The sequence below is a fragment of the Haliaeetus leucocephalus genome, unplaced genomic scaffold, assembly GCF_000737465.1.
Source record: "Haliaeetus leucocephalus isolate CR32 unplaced genomic scaffold, Haliaeetus_leucocephalus-4.0 Scaffold702, whole genome shotgun sequence".
Classification (NCBI taxonomy): domain Eukaryota; kingdom Metazoa; phylum Chordata; class Aves; order Accipitriformes; family Accipitridae; genus Haliaeetus; species Haliaeetus leucocephalus.
The window spans coordinates 1,553,229-1,576,082 of record NW_010973138.1 but is presented as its reverse complement, the minus strand read 5'-3'; the positions used below and the strand labels follow the sequence as shown (position 1 = coordinate 1,576,082).

The 22,854-nt window shown below is 44.3% G+C and overlaps 1 protein-coding gene across 3 annotated transcripts in view; it reads left to right on the top strand.

The window, feature by feature from the left end:
* The window catches only part of PDE9A (phosphodiesterase 9A), a 49,407-nt gene extending 38,618 nt beyond the window's left edge, over window positions 1–10,789 (top strand). For all 3 annotated transcript variants that reach the window (XM_010580282.1, XM_010580284.1, XM_010580283.1), the window contains 8 exons: window positions 2,756–2,860; window positions 4,009–4,091; window positions 4,962–5,118; window positions 6,305–6,418; window positions 7,077–7,181; window positions 8,647–8,775; window positions 8,965–9,060; window positions 10,739–10,789. In XM_010580282.1, the coding sequence (XP_010578584.1) occupies window positions 2,756–2,860; window positions 4,009–4,091; window positions 4,962–5,118; window positions 6,305–6,418; window positions 7,077–7,181; window positions 8,647–8,775; window positions 8,965–9,060; window positions 10,739–10,789 (840 nt within the window). The remainder of the gene's footprint in view (window positions 1–2,755; window positions 2,861–4,008; window positions 4,092–4,961; window positions 5,119–6,304; window positions 6,419–7,076; window positions 7,182–8,646; window positions 8,776–8,964; window positions 9,061–10,738) is intronic.
* Window positions 10,790–22,854: the final 12,065 nt, after the last annotated feature.

Sequence of the window (22,854 nt, the reverse complement as noted above, 5' to 3'; positions counted from 1 at the left end):
ATGTCCTAAATCACAGGGAGTAAAAGAGCAAGGCAGGAAGGAAAAAGAATTGCTGAGAAGTTATATAATTTTCTTTGCCGTGCTCTTTAATGTTGAGAAGGTTGCAGAGGTGCAAGACATGATAAAGATGAGTTCACACCAAAACTAAGATGTCTAAAGAAGAAACACTGGTTATAAGGTCCAAGGGAGACCATAAGAAAGAATTTGCTAAAAAGCTGAAGAATATATTGGCTTTCTCAGAAAAACCCATCATGTTCCTAGAGGACTGTAGAACAGTAAATATTTCACCCATTGTTTAAAAAGGATGTAGGGATACCCTGAAGAATTATGGTTAGTAAAACTTACATCTCTACCCGACAAATTGATTGAAACATCAGAAACATCATGATGTGAAGCTCATTATACAGATGTTTCATATGATTCCTGTAGCAAAGAATTATATCTCACTAATATCTTCTAATTACCTGAAGAGTATGGACAGAATAGAAGGAACTTTTTTACGATTGACGTAGGCTCCCAGAAAGGCCTGAACAAATTCCACAAATTCAGAAGGTGGCTAGAAAACACAAAGCAAAACACTGGATTCATTATATCACAAAGTACAGCAAGAGCAAAAAGTACCTGGGCACCAGCGTACGCAGGGCAGTGACTGCCACTGCTTGGTGTGCTGCTACCGGCTGAAGCTAACGAGGCATTAGGCTGATCAGAGACTGGAATCAGGGATAAAATGAACTATGTTACCATGTCTCCATAGAAGGTATAAGGCTTACCTGGAATTTATGCCTAGGAATTTAGAAAAATGGTATGACTACATTCAAGGAGATATAAAAAATGATCGAGACCTTGGAAATCTCTCCCCAAATAAGGTGGATGAAAAGCTTAGTATTGTGACCTTAGGAAGCAGCTGAACAGAAGGGGTGGGACGAAACCCAATGCAATCAAGGCTAGCACAGAGCAGATAAACCAGAAAATTTCCTCCTCCTGTCTCACAGACTGAAAACATGGGAAATAAGGTGATATGTCAACACACATCAACATGCCACCCACACGCATTACTGCAGGCAGCTTCCTGTTAGCTCGTATCTCCAAGCAATTTGTTACCACTAGCATTTAAGACAGCCTTGTTCTGAACAACGAGGGAAGTTTATTATGTATTTTCTACAAAGGTAAGACAGGGTGAGATTTCCTTTCTTAAACACTAGCTTCACAGAAAGAAAGGTGATTCAAAAAAGCTCCAAGGACTCTGCTTCAAACTATGATAGTTTCACAGGCACAGTATGGGCACCAGTTTGAACTTAAGTGGGTGAGAAAAAGCCACCTCATGCATATGCTTGCTTTCTTGCTCCCACATCCACTGGCTACAGAAACGTTCCAGAAAGGGGAGGAAAGGATGAGTAACACAACCCAGTCTCTCCAGCCCTTCAGTGCTCTGAGTCAGGAGTCCCCTGGGATGCTCTGGGCTCCACTGCTGGATGTATACATTACATCCGTGCAGTGTTGTACGGTGCCTGAGCGCAACCACGGTGTCCATGTGGAGGCTGTGAGATACTGCCCACCACTTGTGAGCCTGGCTGTCAACCATATTGTGCCATTAGTTATTCATTTTAAAATAATGTAAAATATTTCTAAAGTCCTTGCTGCAGAATAATCTGAACAGCATTTGCAATGATGCCCCCAGATACTGAATAAGCATTGAAAACCCACAGTTCTCTTGACCTCATCCAGAGCTTTGAGGCCTCCTTGAAGTCAGGTACCAGGTTGAATGGTTTGATCCTGATGGGGCTTCAGGACACTTGAAGAAAATTCACTGTTTAGCTGGAGAGGGGGTAATGTCATTAATTCAGGCTCAGTAATTGAAGCATGTGCATAAGGGCTCTCTAGGGTCCAGGCTATGGAGGCTTCAGCAGCAGGGGTCCAGCAGTGCTGCTGATGCTTGGCTGGTTTTTGTGGGACAGGATACCAAAGGCTATCCAGTGCATTGGAAGACTGACTGTGGCATGTGTTAGCCCAGCTGTGCCAGCTTCACTCAGCTAGCCCGGCTGACAATAGCAAGGACACATAGGAAAACAAGATTTAGCTTGCTTTTCTAATGAGGGCACATAGCCAGGATCTGTAGAAAGTTAAAACACACAAAAATCAGTCCCATGTGCCTTTATAGCTAAATCTCTCCCATGCTGCCTAGCGTAGGAAATCCACACAGGTATGCTAGTGTGTGTGCATTCGCATCTTCACTTTGCCAAGCAACGCATCACAAAATGCCAGCTCTGAGCATCTGCAAATGAAATAACTACATTTCAGCCTTGAAGACATCAAAGCTGTGATTTGCATTCAGCGAGAGAGGGGAACAGGGATGTACTTTAAGTTCTTTACACACCTCAAAGTCACCATTTAACCACCACATGGTTTGAAATACAAATTCAGGATGAGAGCACAGAGTCCTGTCTCAAGACTGAGATGCATTTGCAGCTGTGCTGGGATGTTTACCCATTGCTAGCTGGTATGAGAGAGAAGTTGCTAGGAGCTTTACCTGCTGACAAATTCTTGAAAGGCAGTAATCTCTCACCCTCCCCCAGGAAGGCAGGGTGTCAGAGGGCCTCGTGCTGTCACTCTGCCCTAGCAGAAAATAATACGGAGCTCCATAGGACTCCTGTAGGGATACACAATGCTTCCAGGGAGGCTGGGAAGCATATGTAATCATGTTTTTATAAAGAAAGAGCTCTCCTGTCTCTGACTGCTTCATTCCCTCTCTCTGCAGCTGTGTATTCATGACAATTACAGAAACAACCCCTTTCATAATTTCCGGCACTGCTTCTGTGTGACCCAGATGATGTACAGCATGATCTCACTCTGCAGCCTCCAGGTATGTCCCCCACCTCAATAGTATCACTCCATTTCCATCATGGGGCACATGTTTGTCCACTGAGCACCACAACACCTGTGCCACTTTTCTTGCAAAACAGCCCACCTCCTTGCTAGCAAGTGATGAGCTTTAGAGTAGCTGCACTTGTTCAGTCCCTGGGGAGAGGAGGAGAGCTGTTGCATTTCCACCTCTGGCTGCACAGTCAGCCATCCCATCCCAGACCCTAAGAACCTACACAGCTTTCTGAGGCTGCTGGGAAGCTACCTTCACCTCCTGGATATCCCCAGTTTGCACAATGAAGCTCTTTTGACACTCTGATAGCATGAAACATCGATGAATCAGATCCAAAAGCCTACTAAATTATGGTCTGTGGATATGGGCTTCATCTGTGACACAAAATGTTCCCACAAGAGGTTTTCTCCAAATGTGTGCTTGCACCTAGGTGAGCTACTGCAAATAATGCCTTGCACGTACTGTGTGCAAGCTTTACATTCAACCTGTACTTTGTCCAAAACTATAGGCATCATTTATTTTTGTTGACTGGATAACCTGTGTTTATATATTCATTTCATTTCTGTACAAGCCAGATTTTATTCAGTTAAAAAATGCCTTTCTTCTCCATAGTTAAACATCTTGGTTACTGGCCTAAGCCTATTTTCTTGCCGGTAAAAGTATGAAGAAAAACTTGCTTTAGTGGAAGTTCATCCTATTCAGAAGCTGTGGGAACACAACACTTAATTTTTCTCACTCTTTTCATAACTTTAGTTAATGCAGAATGCAATGGCAACTAAGCTATCTTCCAGCCCTCCCTTAACTAATCAGGATGCTCAAATGACTTGTAAAAGACTGTACTAATATCTCAGTGCTTTTATATGATCTCTGCAGTAATAGCAAGTTTCAAGCAAATTGGCCCCTCTGAGCTGCTGTTATTTAATGCAACAAAGGCACATCTGAGTCATTTTTAATGGAAGGGAAGGCAGAATTCTCTTTGTTGACTGAAGCAAATTGACCTATGGAAAAATACTTCATTTTGCTCAGATTTGCATTTCTCTAAAAAGTAAATGTGGGTAGTTTTTTTACTTCTTTTCATTTATGGGGATAGGGGAAGTGGAAATTGTAATACTACATTAATGTTTTGTATTTTACAGGAGAAATTTTCCCAAATTGATATCTTGATTCTCATGACTGCAGCAGTATGCCATGATTTGGACCATCCGGGCTATAACAACACGTAAGTCTGTCTCTTGCTTTCTCTTCCCTTAAAATTTATTGGGAAGGTAATACCAGCTGGCATTTTTGGTAGAACAGGTTTTCCTTCTCACAGCTTGAGCTGGCCATGACCTTCCCCCAAGGCCCTGCTGTTCACTCACATGTGGGCCAAGGCAGAGCTTCATGCAGAAAACTCAGGTCTGGGTTGGGGTTGCCAGCTGTCCTTGGCTATGTAAGGAAAATGTTTTTTCAGCTTTTTATTCCAACATTTTCCCCCACTCCTGAGAAAACAAGGTAAAATGTTTCACAGCTGAGAGAGAGGGCATAAATGATTATAGCTCCATTTACTGAAATGGACTAATTACACTAAAATGCAAAGGGTGATTTAACTTACACATTATTTCATAATTATAAATCATGAAGTGCATATTATTCTATTTATTATCATGTGAAGAAATTAGAATTGTTGACCCATGGACACTTTTGTGTGCATGTATGTGTGGGTGAAAAAGAGAGAGAGAATCTAATTTATTTGGGGCCATTCATTAAATAAGGGCAGAACCCAATTCTGACTCAGATCAGTGAGAATCTCCCCATTGACATTAGTGGGGGTTGAATGAAGCCCAGACAGTTACTTCTGTGATTGTTCTATGTCACTTTAAGCTGCAGAGACTTGGTAAAATTTAAAAAAAACCCTATAGCAGAATAGTGCCTGAGATGATATTAAAGTAATATGTATCTTCTCTAAAAATCTGATTTAGCATTAACAATCAAAAACCAAACTGCAGCTAATTGAATAAGTATTGAAAAGAATGTAAATAAAAGTAAGCAGCATGGTTTAGAGCAGCTGGTGTGTGTCTGCAGGAGTTCTCATTGTTTTTCTTCCCATCAGCTATCAGATAAACGCACGAACTGAGCTTGCAGTACGCTACAATGACATCTCCCCACTGGAGAACCACCACTGTGCTGTGGCTTTCCAGATCATTTCCCAGCCAGAATACAACATTTTCTCCAATGTCGACCAGGACCAATTCAAACAGATAAGACAGGTATGAATGCTGGTCCCATCTGTGTCGTACAAACTGTTCCTGAAGATGTAAGCACACACAGACTTCCCTGCTGTACAATGCAAGTGAATCATTCTCCCTAGTGGGTATGACTGAGAAAGCCCCTCACACTGGAAGGATCCAAGAGGGATTCTTGGAAAATTTCCACAGCAGCACTCCCTGGAATGTCTTGCTGAGAAATAATGAGTACATCCTGACTATTAAAGCCTATGACATTTTGGGGATAGATATTTATATTATTGAAGAAGCCAATTAGCTCTGACTGGGAAAGGATTAAGCTCTCATGGCAGAAGTTTATGCTTTAAGAAAACATTGTATTAATTTTAAGAGGGGCTTCAAAATAGGAAAAGATTTACAACAGCAGAGCATTTGTACTGTTGGAAGAGGCTCTGGTGGACTGGGAGTCACCACAGTTATCTCTGAGACAGTGAACAATGCTACAATTCCCATCAGAGCACTAAGGGCCAAAATTTGGTCTTAGTTTCCACATTGCACATTCCTTAAACACCAAATGAAAAAGCAGACCAATACAAGGGCTCAGATACCGGTCTGGTTGGAGTTACTGATTCTGCCAGTACATGGGAAGCAGGCATGGACCCAAAATGGATAGATCTGTATGAAAACCCACAACTTTAAATTAACCACATGTTTTCCCATCATAAACTCTGCCTAGCAGGAGGATACAGAACTCCTAACACATTGGCTGCATCTGGGTATTTCAAAGACCTTAATCCAAGGAGGAGAAGCACTGAGGACATCCACATCTACTGATCTTTGTCTCTTCCTAGGGCCACTAAGAGTCAGCAGCAAAACCTATAGTGCTTTCCAAGGAGCCAAAAGTGGATCTTGGCAGAGTGCGGCTTTTAACATCCTGTTGTATAGTTTGTTTTTCCACAATTAGTCAATCAGAAAGGAAAAACCTCAGCGCCTCTGGAATATCACACCAGTGTTACAGATCAATCTAACCATGATCTTCATATACCTTGAACTCTTTATAACCCTCTTCCAGTTTGCTTGGCAGTTTCAAGTCAGAAGCTTCCCCTTTCAGTATTAACAATATGTAATGCATCTGAGGTTTTTTGTGTGTAAGAAAGACTCTACTTTGCTCTGCAATAGAAGATTTTGTAAAGAATGTCAAGTTAATATGTGAACATATTTTCTTTGCTAGGGGATAATTACGTTAATCCTGGCTACAGACATGGCGAGACATGCAGAAATACTGGACTCTTTCAAGGAAAAAATGGAAAATTTTGATTACTCAAATGAAGAACACATGACCTGTGTAAGGAGGTTTTGTGGATTATTATTTTTCTGTGCATAGTGTGAAAGCTTGCAGATTACCATTTGTTTGTTTAAAAACCAAGATTCAATATACATTATCAGAAAAGAATCCTTCTTACGTCCTCTGCCCCACCAGAAAGAATTACAATTTGGAAGTGCTCTATATAAAATAGATTATTCCAGCTTTAAAAATCTTGGAGTCCCATCAGGAAAAAAATGTATTTAGTGGGTCGGGTCACAAACTCTTATTGTCCCTTACTGTGGGGCAAAAAGTATCCACAGGAGTACAAACTCTAGTATCCTCTACTTCCTAATCCAGTCATCTTTGACATCCAGGGAATTCTTTCCCCAGCTGCCTCTGAGTGCTCCACAAACAACTTCATGGTCATTTGTGGCTGAATCTCTTCATGCAGCAGATAAGCGCACATCCCACTGTGACACATCCCAGCGCTACAGACAGGGAAACCAAGGCAGAAGGGGGATAAGGGATTTAGACAGAGTAACTGGGAGAGTGGAAAAGAATCCAGATCATTTAATCCTAAACCTGTCTTTTCTGTTTGAAAACATTGCCTCCCACTGCATTGTAAAGACACAGGTTCTGGATAGGGGAAAAAGGACTGGCATTAAGACAGCAGTGTTAAAGTATTGTCCTCTTTCAGCTGAAGATGGTACTGATAAAATGCTGTGACATCTCCAACGAAGTCCGCCCGATGGAAGTAGCAGAGCCCTGGGTAGATTGCTTACTAGAGGAATATTTTATGCAGGTAAGAATGAGGGAGAGATGCAATTGCACAAATTGCTGCTCTTCCTGAATCCTACCTCAGCTACAGGTGCTCTGCTGTCTGACAGCCCAGTCTAGCTCTAGGATGGAAAGGATTCTTTTACAGAAAGTCAGAGAAGGATATCAGCAAGAGAAGCTGTTCAGAAAGCAGGTGAATGCAATTGACTGCAATTTGCAGATGAAAGACAATAGCAACCTAGAAATCCTAATGCTAGCAGACTGAAGCTTGTTCTCTGTAAAGTGGCTGCCTTGCAAGTTCGTTTGATGTGTAAATGCTTTGGGGGCCAAAAGGGCAAGACTACTGGCAAGAGAAAGTTGTCAAGTAAATTATATCAAATATCACATGGGAACTAGTTTAGATAATTTTCACTGCATGTGAACATTCCCCTAAAGAGAAAACAGAAGACTTGCTGAGGTGTGCACAGTCAGACTTTAAGCTCCACAAACCATTGCTCCTCACTGGATTCCCAGCTAAACACAGTTTCTGATCGCTTAAAAAAGGATCCCTGGAAGAGCAGCCTTCAGCTGCCTCTGGCACACAGGCTCCTGAGCAGTGTGTACGTGCTGCAGCAGCGCGATCTTAACCTACACACAGCTGCAGTGCTCCAAGGAGGAGATGCCAGAGCTTTTTTGTGTGTTTTGTCTATACTTTGATAGGGTGCATGCCAAGGAGGGCTTCTCACAAGAGACAGACATCTCAGATGATGTGTCAGAAACACTTCTAGCTCGCTGTGTCTCCAGCTTTTTATTCAAAATTACAGTATCATCTGTGAGCCTTACTGTTTTGGCCATCCAGCAAAGGTACTATGTGCTGAAAGACCCAATAATTGAGAGAGAAAGTCTGCTACAGGATATCTTTTTTGCACACACAGTCTGTGACCTCCTTGCACATGAACCCACATGGAAACAGTGAGTTATGTGGTCAAGTAGGTCTTTGCAGTCAATGGAACTATTCTCCATTGACCTGGCTAGCCAGAACGAGTTTTAATCATTAGTAAAGAAGGAGATGTAATTTCTGGTTGAATACCTGAAAATAATCACCCTCTGGAGAATGATGAGGAAATCAAAGACCTATTCCTTCTCTTCCAGAGCAGCAAGAGCCATTACCACCTTTCTGAATGCTCTGAAATATTTTACCTCACAAGTCCCATGGGTTTGCAAAGGGAATTAGGTGGCCTCGTTGCCCTGTAAGCCTGGAGGTGAACGCTTTCATGCCAGTGCTATGCACAGGTAACTGAACAGAGTTCACTTTATTCAGATGCTTGCTCTGAACAAAGCAGGATACATTGGCCCGAGGGAAGCATATTGCTATTCTGTGCTATCTTCAGACAGTACTGAGATCTGTATCTGAAGGCTACTGCTCTTTAGCTAGCGATCTGCTTGGTACATTACTCTTCTCACAGACTTCTAGCCAGGATTAATATTTGTTAACTCTGAATTTGTTCCAGAGCGACCGAGAAAAATCTGAGGGGCTTCCAGTGGCACCGTTCATGGACCGTGATAAAGTGACCAAGCCGACGGCACAGATCGGCTTCCTGAAGTTCGTTCTCATCCCCATGTTTGAAACAGTAACAAAGGTAAGTCACCCAAGGCCAGAAGCAGAAGTGGGGGCATGCAGAGCTTCAGCGTTTGCTCCGACAGGCATTTAGTTAGCCTGGGAAATGAGGATGTACAATTCACACCCTGCCTTTCACCCCATTTCTAGCATGTACAAGTTAATGAATACAAAAGGAAATGTTGATATTCTCTCTGTTGTTTTCACCTAGCTATTCCCAGAAGTGGAGGAGGTGATGCTCCAGCCCCTTTGGGAATCCAGGGACCACTATGAGGAATTAAAACAGATAGATGATGCTATGAAAGAAGTAAGCTCTAAATATCTCTTTGATAAAGCAAACATTATGATTGAATAAGTCAAACATTATCATTTAATAGCAGCTTAATTCCAAAACAGTAGGAATGCTTATGGCATAACCATCATCACAAGAAACACAATCATTATACCTGGCTGGAGAGAGGCATGTAACCACAAGCAGTAAGTCTGCACAAGAGCATGCCCTTGCAGAGTCCACCAGGCACCACACAAGTACAGCCGTGGGGAGGGAGCTGCTTGCAGGAGAGGGACCTCAACACAAAACCCAGAGATAAGTAAGTCCCTGAGGGGAGTGCGTTAGCAAACACCTTTTCCTGAAGGGAGCTGCCTTCCCACGGGAAGGAGTTAGCGTAGGCTAGATGGCTAGATTGCAGCAAAATGTCCTGGGGTTGGGCAGTTCAAGGCACTGCACCACCAATGCATAAGTTTATTTTCTGGGAAGAAACTTCCACTCAAGTGTCTATCATCAAGGATGTGCTTGAAAATTTATGAGGAATTACTCTTTCATACACAGCACGCAGTAGGATTAAACACACAATCAATGAAGCCATCTTCTGGCCCAGGCTGAGTAAGGACCTCCATTTACAGTGTCTCTCATTTTGACATGCAAGGCTTAGGGGAAGTAGGATATACATGTAACCGCTTTTGCTGTCTCTGACCATGTCTGAATTGCCTCAGGAGCCTGGCGGGGCAGAGACCGAGGCCAGGCCCTGGGAGCAAGGGCCCTGTGCCTGCAGTGTAGCAGCCAACATGCTGGCCCGGCTTCCGCAGCACCCTGCAGCCTGTGACATTGGGCCTGCACGCCTTCCTTGCACACTTCTTCCAGGGCTTCTTTTCCATGCCGAGGCAGATGACAAAACCCACCTAAATGGCATCACAGTGTAGGGTTTTTCTGACACGAACAAATTTATCATGTAGATAGGATATATCAGTCACTCTGTCATTAAAATAAATTGGGAAGTGCCCTGGAGCACTAGTTCTGCTTATATTGTTTGATATGTGGGAAATGAAGGTTCATTCACTTGATCATCCTTGCTTGGATGAGTGGAATAGTAGCTTTCTGGTGTAGCAACCACCTCCTCCCAAGTGCTTTGGAGGAAAAGCCCCTCAGCAGCACAAATACTAAGGCCGGTTAATCAAAGAGCATATGCTTTGAGGGCACTAAGTTACAAAGGAGAAGAAAGTCTTTTAGGCATTCTTCAGTTCAGAGAGGAACATTTCTCAAAGGAGGGAAGAAGAACACAAATATGACTGCCAAACTTTCTGAGTCCTATTCATCTTTCAAGTTGAGCCGAGATTTAACTTCTGGTTTACAGAAGCTGTCAAAACAGAAGTTTTAGACAAACTGATGGAGCTTTAATTACGGTGTATTGGCACAAGAGGTCTTAGGAGCAGCCTGAATTCAGAATTATCCTGAAACAAGAGGAGTCAGTTAATAATCTGAGAGCCTAGCACGGCAGACGATAAGAAAGACTAAGTTTTGTTTACTCAGGACATACATCCAGAGCTGTTTGGATGAAACAGTGCCTGTGATATACCAGGCTGCTGCCTATTATTTCCCAAGAAATGTTGCACATGCCTTGTGGAGAGATGAGCATTTGACTCACAGCAGCAGTGGAAAGCAGCACTGTGTGAGCCGGGTATTAATCCTGCTTTGCTCTTCATTTCAGTTGCAGAAAAAGAAAAGTGAAAGTTTGACTACCAGCAATACCGAAAAGTGAGACGAAAAAGTCTTTGAGCAAAACATAAGCCCTAAGGTTATTCTGGTTTTGAGAAATGCTGTATTTGCCAAACAGATGTGGTGGCCATGTCAAAATCCAACTGAGAGGACCGTGTACACGGAGAGGTGGCAGGCATGGATGCCCTGCCTGCCTGTCTGGATGCCTTGTCTACAGCCTGCAGCCCGCTTGCACAGGCGCTGCGGCCGCTGGGCACCAAGAGCTCCCCTCACTCCGGCATGCCCACCGCAGCCGCCCCAGCAGGACTTCCTCTGCGGACATTGCACAGGTTGCAGCATGGCTCAAATCTTCAGCAGATTTGCCTTTTTGGTGACCACACTGACCGCAGTCTGTAGAGACAAAGCGGAGTTTAGCTAAGGAGCTTTTTCTGGAAAATGATCCACTGGCATCCAAAAGCAAAAGAAAAAGTTTAGTCAAGATACTATATATATGTGTACAGCAGTATGCTAATGACAGCATAGCTTAACAGATACTTATATTCTGACAGGGGTTCTGGCATATATTTTTGTTTGCCTACTAGGCCCTAATGACACATTTCTCTGTATTATTCTCTGAATTTTATAGTGTTCACAGTACATTCTGAAGCCCAGCATAGTGGATGCAGGGTTTTTCTTTTTCTACACTAGAAGAAATCAGAAGAAACCTTAGTGAGTTTGCAGGTTTGCTTTGTGGCATGGTACAGCTAGACATCACGGAAAGCTTCAGCACAAGCAAAGAAGGGAGCACAAAGCTGAAACCACTGTGCAAGCATATTTTTATGCTCATGGATGCAAAAAGCAACAACAAGAAAAACCTTCAAAGATGTACAGATTTTTTTTTTACTTTTAAACTGATCTGCTAAATAATATATTCTTCTACAGAAATGGGTGTTGTACTTGTTTTCTTTTGTGTATGCGTTCACATGAGAACTATCTCTGTTCCTAAAGTCAAATGCTTTCATAATGAATACAAGGTAAGGGGCTGTAAAGGAGGGGGGAGGGTCAGTTCTCCTTAAGAGGAGAAGCTATGGAAACATTTTTTGTGTTATAAGCGCGATGCTGAAAGAGCTTCACTTCCATTGATGACTTTTTGTAAAAGTCGTGAGCCAAGCTTTGCCCGAAGTTGCAGTCATGCAAACAGACAGCAGGCAATACCGTGATCGACTCCCGTGCACTGCCTCACCAAAGGGGAGGCTGGAAGATATCTCTCTTCCTCATGCCCACGAGATGTGAGCCCATGGCCACGTGGCTCAGCTGCTCCTGGTTTCTCCCACTGGGGAAAGGTCACCCTCCCTGGGGGTTTCAGCGGACAGGATCAGTTCCCATCATGGCATGGCTGCTGAGACCAGTGATTTGTATGCACCCTGCCTTGCTGACATCTCTACCCCCGCCTCCACTGGCAGCCTTAGGCATGCAGCCAGCGGAGCATCATGCATGTTGCTCCAGTCCTCCTCGGCTCCATTCCCAAGGCTGCCCCATCGACTTTGCTAGGTGTGTTAGCAATAAGGGTAACACTCATGCTATGCCTCTGCAAAGTCCAAAGCCACATGCATTGTCTTAGCTTGTTTTTCAAAAAGAGATGAGCAGGTGGGGGTCAATCTTTCCCCCCGTGACACAGGAAACCCCTTAGCAAGCTCAGCCTCTCTGTCAGGTGTCTAGTACCAAGCTCGCTGCTGAACAACAAGCCCTGCCTCTTGCTCTGGAAATTCAGATTTATTCTCCTGTTGTTTCTGCACATTAACTCTGAGCTTAATTCTTGTTTCTCCCCCAGTGCCATTTCCCATGTTTGGTCTCTTTCTTTTGCACAAAACTCTTATTGCTTCAGCTGCTCTCCAGTCTCTCGGGGAGATCAATATTACCTTGAAACATTCATCCCTCTACCCTGCTCCTGCTTGCACATTTCCAGAGACCCAGAACAGACCCACAACTAGTTCTCTCTGTTTGTGCCTCTTTGTGCCGAAGCTGCCTTCTCCTTTAAACAGCTTTTTGTCTGTGTGGGTTTTGGTTTTCTGCTGCAAACTGGGAAAAGGTCTGATCCCTGGATTTGAACAGTCCTGGGGGACCCCAAGGGAGAAGGGAAGATCAAAGCACAGGGTCAGCTCCAAGCTACACAGACATTTTCATGAATGGATGAACTAAACCCTAGTTTTGATTAACCTCAAACTTTTGATGCTTTGAAAGTTGGATCTCAATTATGTGGTTTGGGCCTTTTTTTCTGTACTAAATCTTGTAATCCAAAGTACATTGTGACCCAGATTGTTCTGCTGTGGAATTCTTCACTTCTTTTTCACAAGGAAATCAAATTTACCATCTCCATTCAAGTGGATTTCTGTCACAAATCAGCTCCCAAAGCAGATGTGCTGTGCAGGAGCTACAAACAATCGCTTAGGATATGCCAAGTCCTGCATTGAGCTAGTTACATTAGATGAGAAAACCTGCTGTAGGAACTTGACTCCACCCTCCTCCCACTAAAACTGTTTAAGAGTTAGATCCTGATAGGAAGGTTTTTTTCAGTTGGAAGGATTTTCTCTAACCATAAACCCTAATCCAACAAGTATTTATACATGTGCTTAACTCCCACAAGCTTAGTCATGGACCCTGGCATACAGTAGCTAATTGCACAGTGCAGGCTCCTTAGCTTTCTCTAATTGAAGTACATGGGAGTTTGAGAATTGATGGCCCTTGGTGCTTGTTTTGGCTCCATCATTTTAAAAAGCAACCTGAAAACCATTTACTGGAGAGACATGATCAGAAGATATTGGTGAAACCCCGCTGACTTTATTGGAGCTGCAGCAGAGATGTGGAGACGGGAATGCAGCCCTTCCTCAGGGCTGCACTAGTGGCTGTCATGATGCTGTAATGTGCTGTGCAGCTTATTGAAAGAACAGGCAACATCCAGGCTGCTATTCACAGACAGCTGTAAAAAAGAACTCATGCAGTCACAACCGGCTATTGGTATAAATGGGAATACCACAGCATTTTTTAATCTCATTTGCCTTTCTAATATTAAATTTCTAAAAGACAATCCTCCCAACATATGCTTAACCAAGAGGAATGCAAGGCATTCTCTCATAATTCTAGTTTCTTATACTTTTTCCATAATATTTGATGCTGTGATTCATATGCAAATTAACAGATTTGAGAATCTTGGCAATCAGCCCATTAAAATGTCACACATTTTCAGGGTGACATTTTAAAAGTACACTTAGCATGAAAATGAAGTTTTCTGAGGCAGCCAGACAGATGTCTCAAGTGTGATTTAATCTTTTCCCTTCCTAATCCAATGAATAAGAGTGAATATTATATCTCAGTGTTGTTTCAGGTTATGGTAGGTGCCTTACAAAGAACTTTATACGATCTGCTGCATGCGTCTTTTCAGCATCATGACAGTGCCACATGCATCCCAGCCTTACATTGCTACTCCTGTACTTGTGATCAAAGTTTATAACTATTCCACACTGTTTAGCTTGGAAAACTAATGATGAGCCCTGGGATTTTACTTTGCATTTTTTTTAAAAAGATGAGATCCCACAGCCCCATATTCACTTCACCTTTTAGTATGGCTTTCATAATCAGATCAAACTAAGGCTATAGTATAACTGCATGCCTTGGGAAGGAAACAGCTTTTTAAAAATATGAATACCCCCACAGCAGCCAATTTGCAATGAAAATTTAGTGTGTGTTAAACACATGGGTTATGTAATGCCAAAGAAGTATCTGTACATGGAAATTGTTAATCTCAGTGCTGCCTCTGAGCAGCAATAATAACAGCATCTGCTCCATATGGCAGTGAAGCAGAGTGCTGGTGTGGAGTATGAGCCCATCAGGAGAAGCACTGTCAAGCAGTATTCAATTTTCCTGTTTAAACAGTAGGCTTTTACTGCAAACTGCCCCTTGTCTCTGGAAACATCTGAAGAACAAGTCTTACCCTTGTGCCTGGTTTGTGGTATTAAGAGCATACACTCTTCTTTTATTCTCCTGTCATATTGTTCTGTTTTGTTGTGAAGGTTTCTGTGAAAAGAGCAGACATAGTGAGGCACATCATCCACCCTACTAATGCAAAATCTCCCCACATTTACCTCTTTCCCACACTATCATCTCCTTAATTTCCCTGTGGCAAGGCAGGGTATAAAACACAGCAACATGCCTGTTAGTGACAAGGTGCACTCAGTCCCAGCCTGCAGGAAGGATGTATATGAAAGGACAGCCTGTTGTAGGGCCATCCAGCTGCTGCTCTGACTCTTAATGCAAAAAAATTGCTTTCCAAGAGGTTGCTCTGGAATCAGGCACATCCCAGCTCCAGGCTGTGGTCCAGAGGACACCAGGCAGGTCCTGCCCTCATGGATCGCCTTTCTGTACGCACGACCCTCTGCCACGTAGCACCCTTGCGATTGAGGTTGTTCAGCGCCAGCAAAGTGAAGCAAAGACTTTCTGAAGTGTGTTTGAAACAGCTTGGATGCTGCTTTTCTAGGCAACATGGCAGTGCAGCAGGTGATCTCTCCTTTCTCTCAGCTCTCCAGGGGACTGCCTAAGCAGAGGTAAAGTTTGTACTCTGAAAAACTGGTGCACTGGAGTCCTGGTCTCTGTGTGGGTGCTATGATAGCGCAAGAAACCAGTAAGTCTTAATAATAAACCCAGATCTGCCGCTGGCTTCAAATACCCTCTAGAGTGAGTCATCAAGCCAGGGTTTCCCTCTCCTTTCAGAGGGACCCACCTCTGTAAAGCACTTTGTGGTATTCAGCATGTGTAAAATGCTCCTCACTGCAAGAACCAACAGTTACCATTTTCAGAAAATACAACTTCACAGAAACTTCTGGCCAAAAAACTTATTAGATGTCCTCATAAATGAAGAAGCTGTAACCAAGTCAAACATTTCTTTCTTCATAATCATGTTGTAGTAGATCTGGCTCATTGTTAGTGAGAAGTCATACTTCTCAAATCATCTCACACACACAAAAAGAGCTTTCTGACTATTTTGGCATGTAATCAGGAATTACAGGTGTACTCAGGCACATGCACACACACAAAATGGCTATCTGTAGACATTTTTGTAATACCACTCTTGGCTCTGTTGCAAGATAAACTTAGAACCAGGAGGGTTTGGAAAGTGTAAACTAGTCCTGTCACAGCCAACGTTTGCTATAATGTCTCTAAGGAAAAAAATCTCTATTTTCCAAACTGCGTGGAAGCACACTTATTGCCTGGCTGACAGATCTGGCAGATCCTCTGCCCTAAAGGAAGCTCCAAGGTGACAGGGACTTGGAGCAGCTCTATTTCTTTCTAGACAAAAAGAGCTTGCTCTCAGCCCGCTTATGGTGTTCTGGGCTCAGGACAGCTGGGACGTGCTCCAGGCTGAAAAACACAACAAGAAAATCAACACAAAAGCAGATAAATCCTCCTCAAATCTGTGTGCTCAAGCCATGCCTTCTAGCATGCCCAGTTAATAGCTCCCCTGCTTAACCCCTGGAAGCCAGCTTGTCCCACAGCACTCATGCTACCAGACAGCTGCCAGCCTTTGCAGCCACCCCATAACACAGGATGCTCTAAAGCACCCATAACTAATGGGCTTGTGTACGGACAATTAAGCTATAAGTCATTAGATACGCATGCATCTCAGTGGAAAGGCAGATCCAGACCTGTCCCTGGCCTGGTCTAAGACAGGAGAACATGCCGAGTCAGAGGGACAGGCAGCCAGGCAACCACATGGTATGGGGACATAGCATCCCCTTATAATTTGTCAGCCTCAGGTATTATGGGGGGTTTTTCAGGGTTTCCCAGATAGTTTTAGTGTTTGGGTATGCACAGCTTGCTCCTGGCATGGTGTCTCCAGCTGCTCGTCTGCTGCCTGACCACCCCTGCTCCCCATACCCGAGAGGTGAAAATGTCCCCCCCAAAGGACGGCTGGCAATGGACACGTTGGGCTCTGAGCACCGTGGCTCTTGTTCCCAGCCACGACCATCCTCGGCGGCCAGCGTTGCAAGGGCTTCAACGTAAATGCAAATGACTGGCAAAGAGAAGGCCACACAAACGGCACGTTGGCTCTGAGGCCATTCTGCTCCTTCCAGCTTCGTATCAGGGAAGCTGGTTGAGGTTGCTTTTTCAGGGGGAGCTTCTTTTTTGGGCTGGATAGTTTTTTTTCATGTACTTTTCCATCTGGCCCTGCAGCGCTTGGTCTGCTTTTCAAATCAACGTGCTGAAAACATAGTGGCCATGTTTGCATACCGCTGGAGTCAGTGCCTGGGGATCAGCCAGGCTTTCTGTCACACCAAAGCCGCCTTGTCAGGCCTTCACATCTAGGGCCACATATAATGGCCCCGGGGCCTGAAATCCCCTCTTGTAGTTTAACTATAAACGTAGCCTACAAGTAGGCCTGTGGCTCTGGAAAGCAGATGGTGAGGCAGAGCCGGTGCCCACGCCACACAGGGTGGCTCAGAAGCGGTGGGGAAAGAGGGAGCAGAGCGGCTCCAGGCTGCCATCGGAGTTTCTTGGCTGCCGACCCCAGGCTGCCCCCCTCAGCCACGTCTGCCCCCGCAGCCCCCAGGTTCATCAGTGAAGGGAAGGAGGGGAGCGGTGGGGAAAAGCCTCTGACAGCCTCACAGCTTCGAGAATGAAAGTTACAGGAATAAGAGATTTTCCAGTTTGATGAGCAAATTCCTCCCTTCCCCTCCCCCTCCAAATTTCTGCACCAACTTGAAAGCTTGAAATTTCATTTCCTTTACTAAAAAATCCTCAGCTAAATTAAATGAACGTTCAGAGCAATGCTTACGCATTGCATCATTTTCGAGCTACTGTCTCCCTTTCAAAAAATGTTATTAATTTTAGGTGAAATCCTTGAAACAAACCAACCCACAACGTCCCTATTAGAAAGGTTTTCCGTCACGTTTCCTTGCCCTGCTTTGAAACAACCTGCCTAATTCGATTTTGAACCACAGGCGACGCCAAGGCCGTGGCTGGGATCCCCCCTCTGCTGCCCTGGGGCCCTGTAGAAGATGGCGGAGGGCAGAGGACGGGGTCAGGCCAGGGGAGCTGGGTGGGCAGCAGGTAAGTGCCTCGCACCCGAGAGGAGGCCAGTGCACCCCAGAAAGTGGGGAAGAGCCTGGGACGGGCACCGGTGGGTCCCAACCCCACTCGCACCAGGAGTTTTAGTGCCTCCACCCCACTGCTTCCCAGTGCTGTCCGGGGCACTGGGACTTGCATGGTGCCGCCGGGGCTGGCTGGCGGGGTTTGGCTGCAGGGAGATAGCTGCTTATCTTGGGGAAGAGCTGAATAATATGTTCCTAAAGGTTACAGGATAACAAGTCTAAAACACTGTGTCCTTCAGAAAGTTCACCGGGGCAATGTGTGTGTCATAAATGACAAATTCATTTCTTCCAGGCTGGGGTTTTTTTTTTCCCCTCACTCAAGACTTTGATCCTCCTCGTCATGCTGGCTACTGTGTGTGTTGCCAAGGGCAGATCTCCAGCTGCAGTGACTCGTCCTAGCTCCTTTGCTTGTAGAGGACACGCCACTCATTTTAGGGAAGGTGAGCCAAGGCTACATCATCCAGAGCCTCCGGAGGCTGCCCACGCTCTGCCAGAGAAGGGTGGCGAGTTTCATCTCCATCTGGAAGGCAGCCTGCATACAGGGAGATCCTGGTTTGCAGGACTTCAGTGGACAACAAGTACAGGAATCTCCCCTTTATTTATAGTGTTTCATTTTATCCTACCAGCTGTTTCATTTCTTCATCCTGTATGGTGATTTATTCATTGACCTGTGCTTCACATTGCCATTTCCACCCAGGCAGAAAGCATCAGCTGCTGCCTGATCTCTGCACAGTGCTAAGCACCTTTATGAGACTAGGCTATGACAGGTCATCCTGCTTCATCTGCTGGCAAGTACATTTAAAAAGCAGAAAAAATTCATTCCTATGCATACACCTTATTTTATTTATGTATTTATGTAACTGTTTTGACTAAGGGGAAAATTATGAACACATAGATAGTGCCACCCACAGCTGTGAACTGCACTGAATTATAGGCATTTATATAGCTTCGTTTAGGTGTTGTACAGAATTGAGGCTCAACATGCTACTTTTGCATGAAAATACATAAAAGTAAACTGAAAGGGTTACAAGCTGATTAATATAAAAAGTTTGCACCTATTAGTATGGTAGAGCTCTTTCTTTCAAACATCAAGTATACAGGCTAACTCAGGAGGTTTACTTTTTTCAAAGCTGAGATTAAATCCAGTATTTCCAGTGTAATAACCTTATAACACCTTTAAATTTATCTCTAGGACAAAGGTCTTTTCTCATCCCAGTTATTAAAATTTAACTAGGGAGACAATAATCTTCTTGAAAGACACATTGCACACGGAGGGGGACTCGGTGGCGTGACTTACAAGAGGAACTCAAAGTTTGCAGAGTAAGAATGGTGTTTGCAGACTGTAAAAGAGGATAACAACCCCTGGGACATTCTTTCAAAAAATCGGTGAATCTTGCGCTGCACTACGTGGGAGGATTTGCTCTCCGTACAGTGGGGTCAAAATCAAAGCCTGTTTGCCAGATAGGGTTTGCCTGTTTTTTTTAAGTTTCTTTTTTTGAGCCCTGTCTTCTTTAGAGCTCAGTAAAAAGTTAGTTTCATGACTGTAAGTTATATCAGAATTCGCTCTCAGAATGTGCATTTACACAGTGCAGTCTTCCTGAAGCGGCAGGCAGGTGCTCCAACTAGTTGCCTGGAAAATCAGCTTCTCTGTAAACAAGCCAGATAATCAAGAGCAGATAAAAGTGCCTGGATTAGCCCTGGGTATATGTGCACATGCTGCCCTTACTCTACTATCCCAACTGTTGCTGTATTTTTACTGCCAGGTGACTGGCAGCATAGCCACAGATGCTCAATGCTGTGGGGCTCCTTGTTTCTTCCTTGCCCAGAGGAGGAGGAGGCATCACAGTAGGCACTAGAGGGTGATCTGCAGCCAAACCCTTTTACCCTTTCCCTCAGTGCACAGCAGGAGCATTTTGGTCTGCAAGAAAGGGAGCTCATGCTCCAATCTGCACTCCCAGTATGGCCAGCCCCCTTAAGGCACCACAGTTGCACAGCTCACCTTTTTTTAGGTGGTAGACATGGCAATGACCAAGGCATGATACTGCTAGGGATGGCAGCATGGCTGTGACCTTGCTGTCAACACTAACACATATGGAAGCTGGCAGCTGCCAGGGCAGGGTTAGCCCCTGCAGCAGGGACGCAGCTGTAGCAAAAGGAAGAGCAAAGCTGGCACCCTCAAAATCCCCATCTCATGGCCCCAGCTTCACCCCCACCCTTCCGAGAGTGAGAAGGAGTTCCAGGTTTGAGGCTGCACATGTCTGCTCTGCCAGTGCTGCTAAGACCAGGCTCAGGAAGGGCAGTGGAGTCCCTGCTGAGGACCTCCTGTTGCATGGGGTCCATGCAACATACACCTCCAGGCAGTGGAGGTAAGAGCTGGCATTGCAAAGCCAGGGGGAGATAGGAGATTGGCACCCCTTACCTGGGCTTTGCATGTAAAGAATAAAACTGAGGAACAAAGTGCCAGACACTACTGCCAAGTAACCAACACAGAAAATAAGAAGCACTGGTCACCTGGATGCAAGAGTTAAATGCCTTCATGCTGTTGGCATGTTTTTCAAGTTGCAATACAGCATTTAACAAAGTAGGTTCAGCAGTTAGATTTGCATACAAATTTGCATACTGGCCTCATTAGACAAAATTCCAATCAAGCCTTCAGTGCATGCAAGAATAGCAGATGCGCAGCCCTAACAGGCGTACCGTTTTATGCTACAGGATGGCTGTAGTATTTACATCAGACATGATTATACCCTCTTCTGCCCAAATACGGTTTCATTAGTTTGCATCAGCTCCATCCATTTCCCATGTTGTCCAAATCTGAAACCTTTTATCTTCTCCAGTTTCTCATTTTTTCAGAATTATATTATTATCTACTCTACTTCATTAAGAACCCCTTTTTAGCCCATCTAAATGTATTCTCATGTACATAAAAGCAGCATAATAACAAGGAAACATATAGGAGCTTGACATTTCTTTTCGTGCTGGTACTTACTGTTCAAAATGTCCTAGAAGAATATTAATGATGTCTGTCTTTTTACAGGTGAAGGGAACTAATCATTTGAAAGGACTTTCCATCTTTGGAAGCGTGCTGCACCAAGCAGGCCGTTTCATTATCCTTTTGGAAAACACATTTAAATCCCTTGAATGACACCCACATCAGTCTCCTCACTCCCAACTGCACAACCGTTGTGTTAAAGAACTGCCAAGGGAAGATCAGAGAAGAAAATTAGGTAGAACTTTTACATTTTCTGATCCTTAAGGAGTTAGCAGGGTGAGGAGGATAATAGCCACTATTCTCAGTGATTACATGGTGCTGGCAATAAAGAACTTTTGTAACTATTATATGTCTGTAAAAGCTCCTGATCACTTCAAATGTCTCTGCCAGGAATATGATTCCGTAAGTAAAATGCATCAGCCACCCATAGGCTCCAGCTCTGAGTGGTCCCACAGGCGCAGCTCCCCAGAAAGACAAGCAAGCTGCATGGCCACTAAAACCACAACAGTTAAAGATGGAACCAACGCTTACCCTCTCAACACTGAGACTACCATGAATTTTTTCCAGTATTTTCTTCCTCTAGATCAAGTTGAGATTAACCAGTTGGCAATTTTACAATTCTGTAGTCATAGATCCTAATGACGGTCTCTGACGCGAATCATCCCAAACGGGTTTGGCTCAATTGCAACCCTGACCTCAAATCTTAGACTGTATCTATCAAATCTAAACACTGCTGCTTCGTTCTAGCTCTAATAAGGACACTTCTACAGTGGTTATCCACATGGGTACGTAAAACAGTAACACTTCACTGGAAGCCTCTCAGTTTAAGATTCATCCAGCTTTCTCCAGGGACAACCATGTTCCACCAGGAAACAGACACCTGTAAGCATAAAATGGAAAAAGCTGTCTCCCGTTCCTAGGGGAAGTTAGAGCAGATGTCATAAATTCTCTTTCACTTCTAACCCCACAGTACTTTCTGCTGGAAGAAGACTTCATATCATCGTAGCCCCAAATTGCTGGGCAGTCTGAAAATGTTAAGAGAAGCATGGTTTCTACCTCAAGAAGTTGACCGCATAACCCAAAATGGGACATAAATGAATTCAAATGGTGCAATACATGCCCTAGGATGAGCAAGCACTCTGGTGATGCTGAATGTTCTGCAGGGACAGCAGACTCCTCCTCCCACCCTCATTCCTCATGCAGGTCCTACTCATTAACCTCTGTGAACACAGTGCTGGTGCCAGCTTTGGTCACCAAGAGATCGGAGAGACAAGCTGGGAAATTCACAGAGATGCAGAACCCAATACATAAAACAGTAATTACATTTCTCCAAAATGAAGTTGCCAGTGCAAACCCATTTGCATTTTTTCAGCTGAAGTTTCTTGCTTGGCTAGTGGCAGTGATGGTCACAGCATATTTCTTCTGCTGTAGTTCAAAACAGATTTGTTGATTGCACCAATCCAACCCATGGCAGCGCAGGCAGGAGCTGATGCAGTTCCTTTACACCTGGACAGAAGCCTGCCAGATAGCTCTGTACAGAGGTGATCTGTTTGCTTCTCAGAGGAGCTTGGCTGAAAGCTCGGATCCAGAAAGACTTTCCCTTCCTCCCCTAGAATTTGCTGGGCCTCATGTTACTCCTGCATGTTCAGCTTATCTGATGCTTTTAAATCAGGATAATTTAGATATGCTTTCCTCCTGAATTACATAATTTTATTGTAAGTGGATGAGCTGAGTTGGGAACACTGTGCTCAGCTCAGCTAAGTGCAAAGAGCCCATTAACCTCACAGGGATAAAGCAAAGCACACTGGGGCAAAAAACAGGCTGCCTTTACCCTCCCCGGGAAAGACTTTTCCTATAAATGGGGGTGTACTTGACTAATGACAGGCATGTGAGCTGGAAATCAGTGACTACTACTGCCTGGGGAGCAGGGCAGAAATGTCATGGCAGGGTCACACACACACTTCACCACCTCCTGGCTGAGTAAAAGCTTTTTAA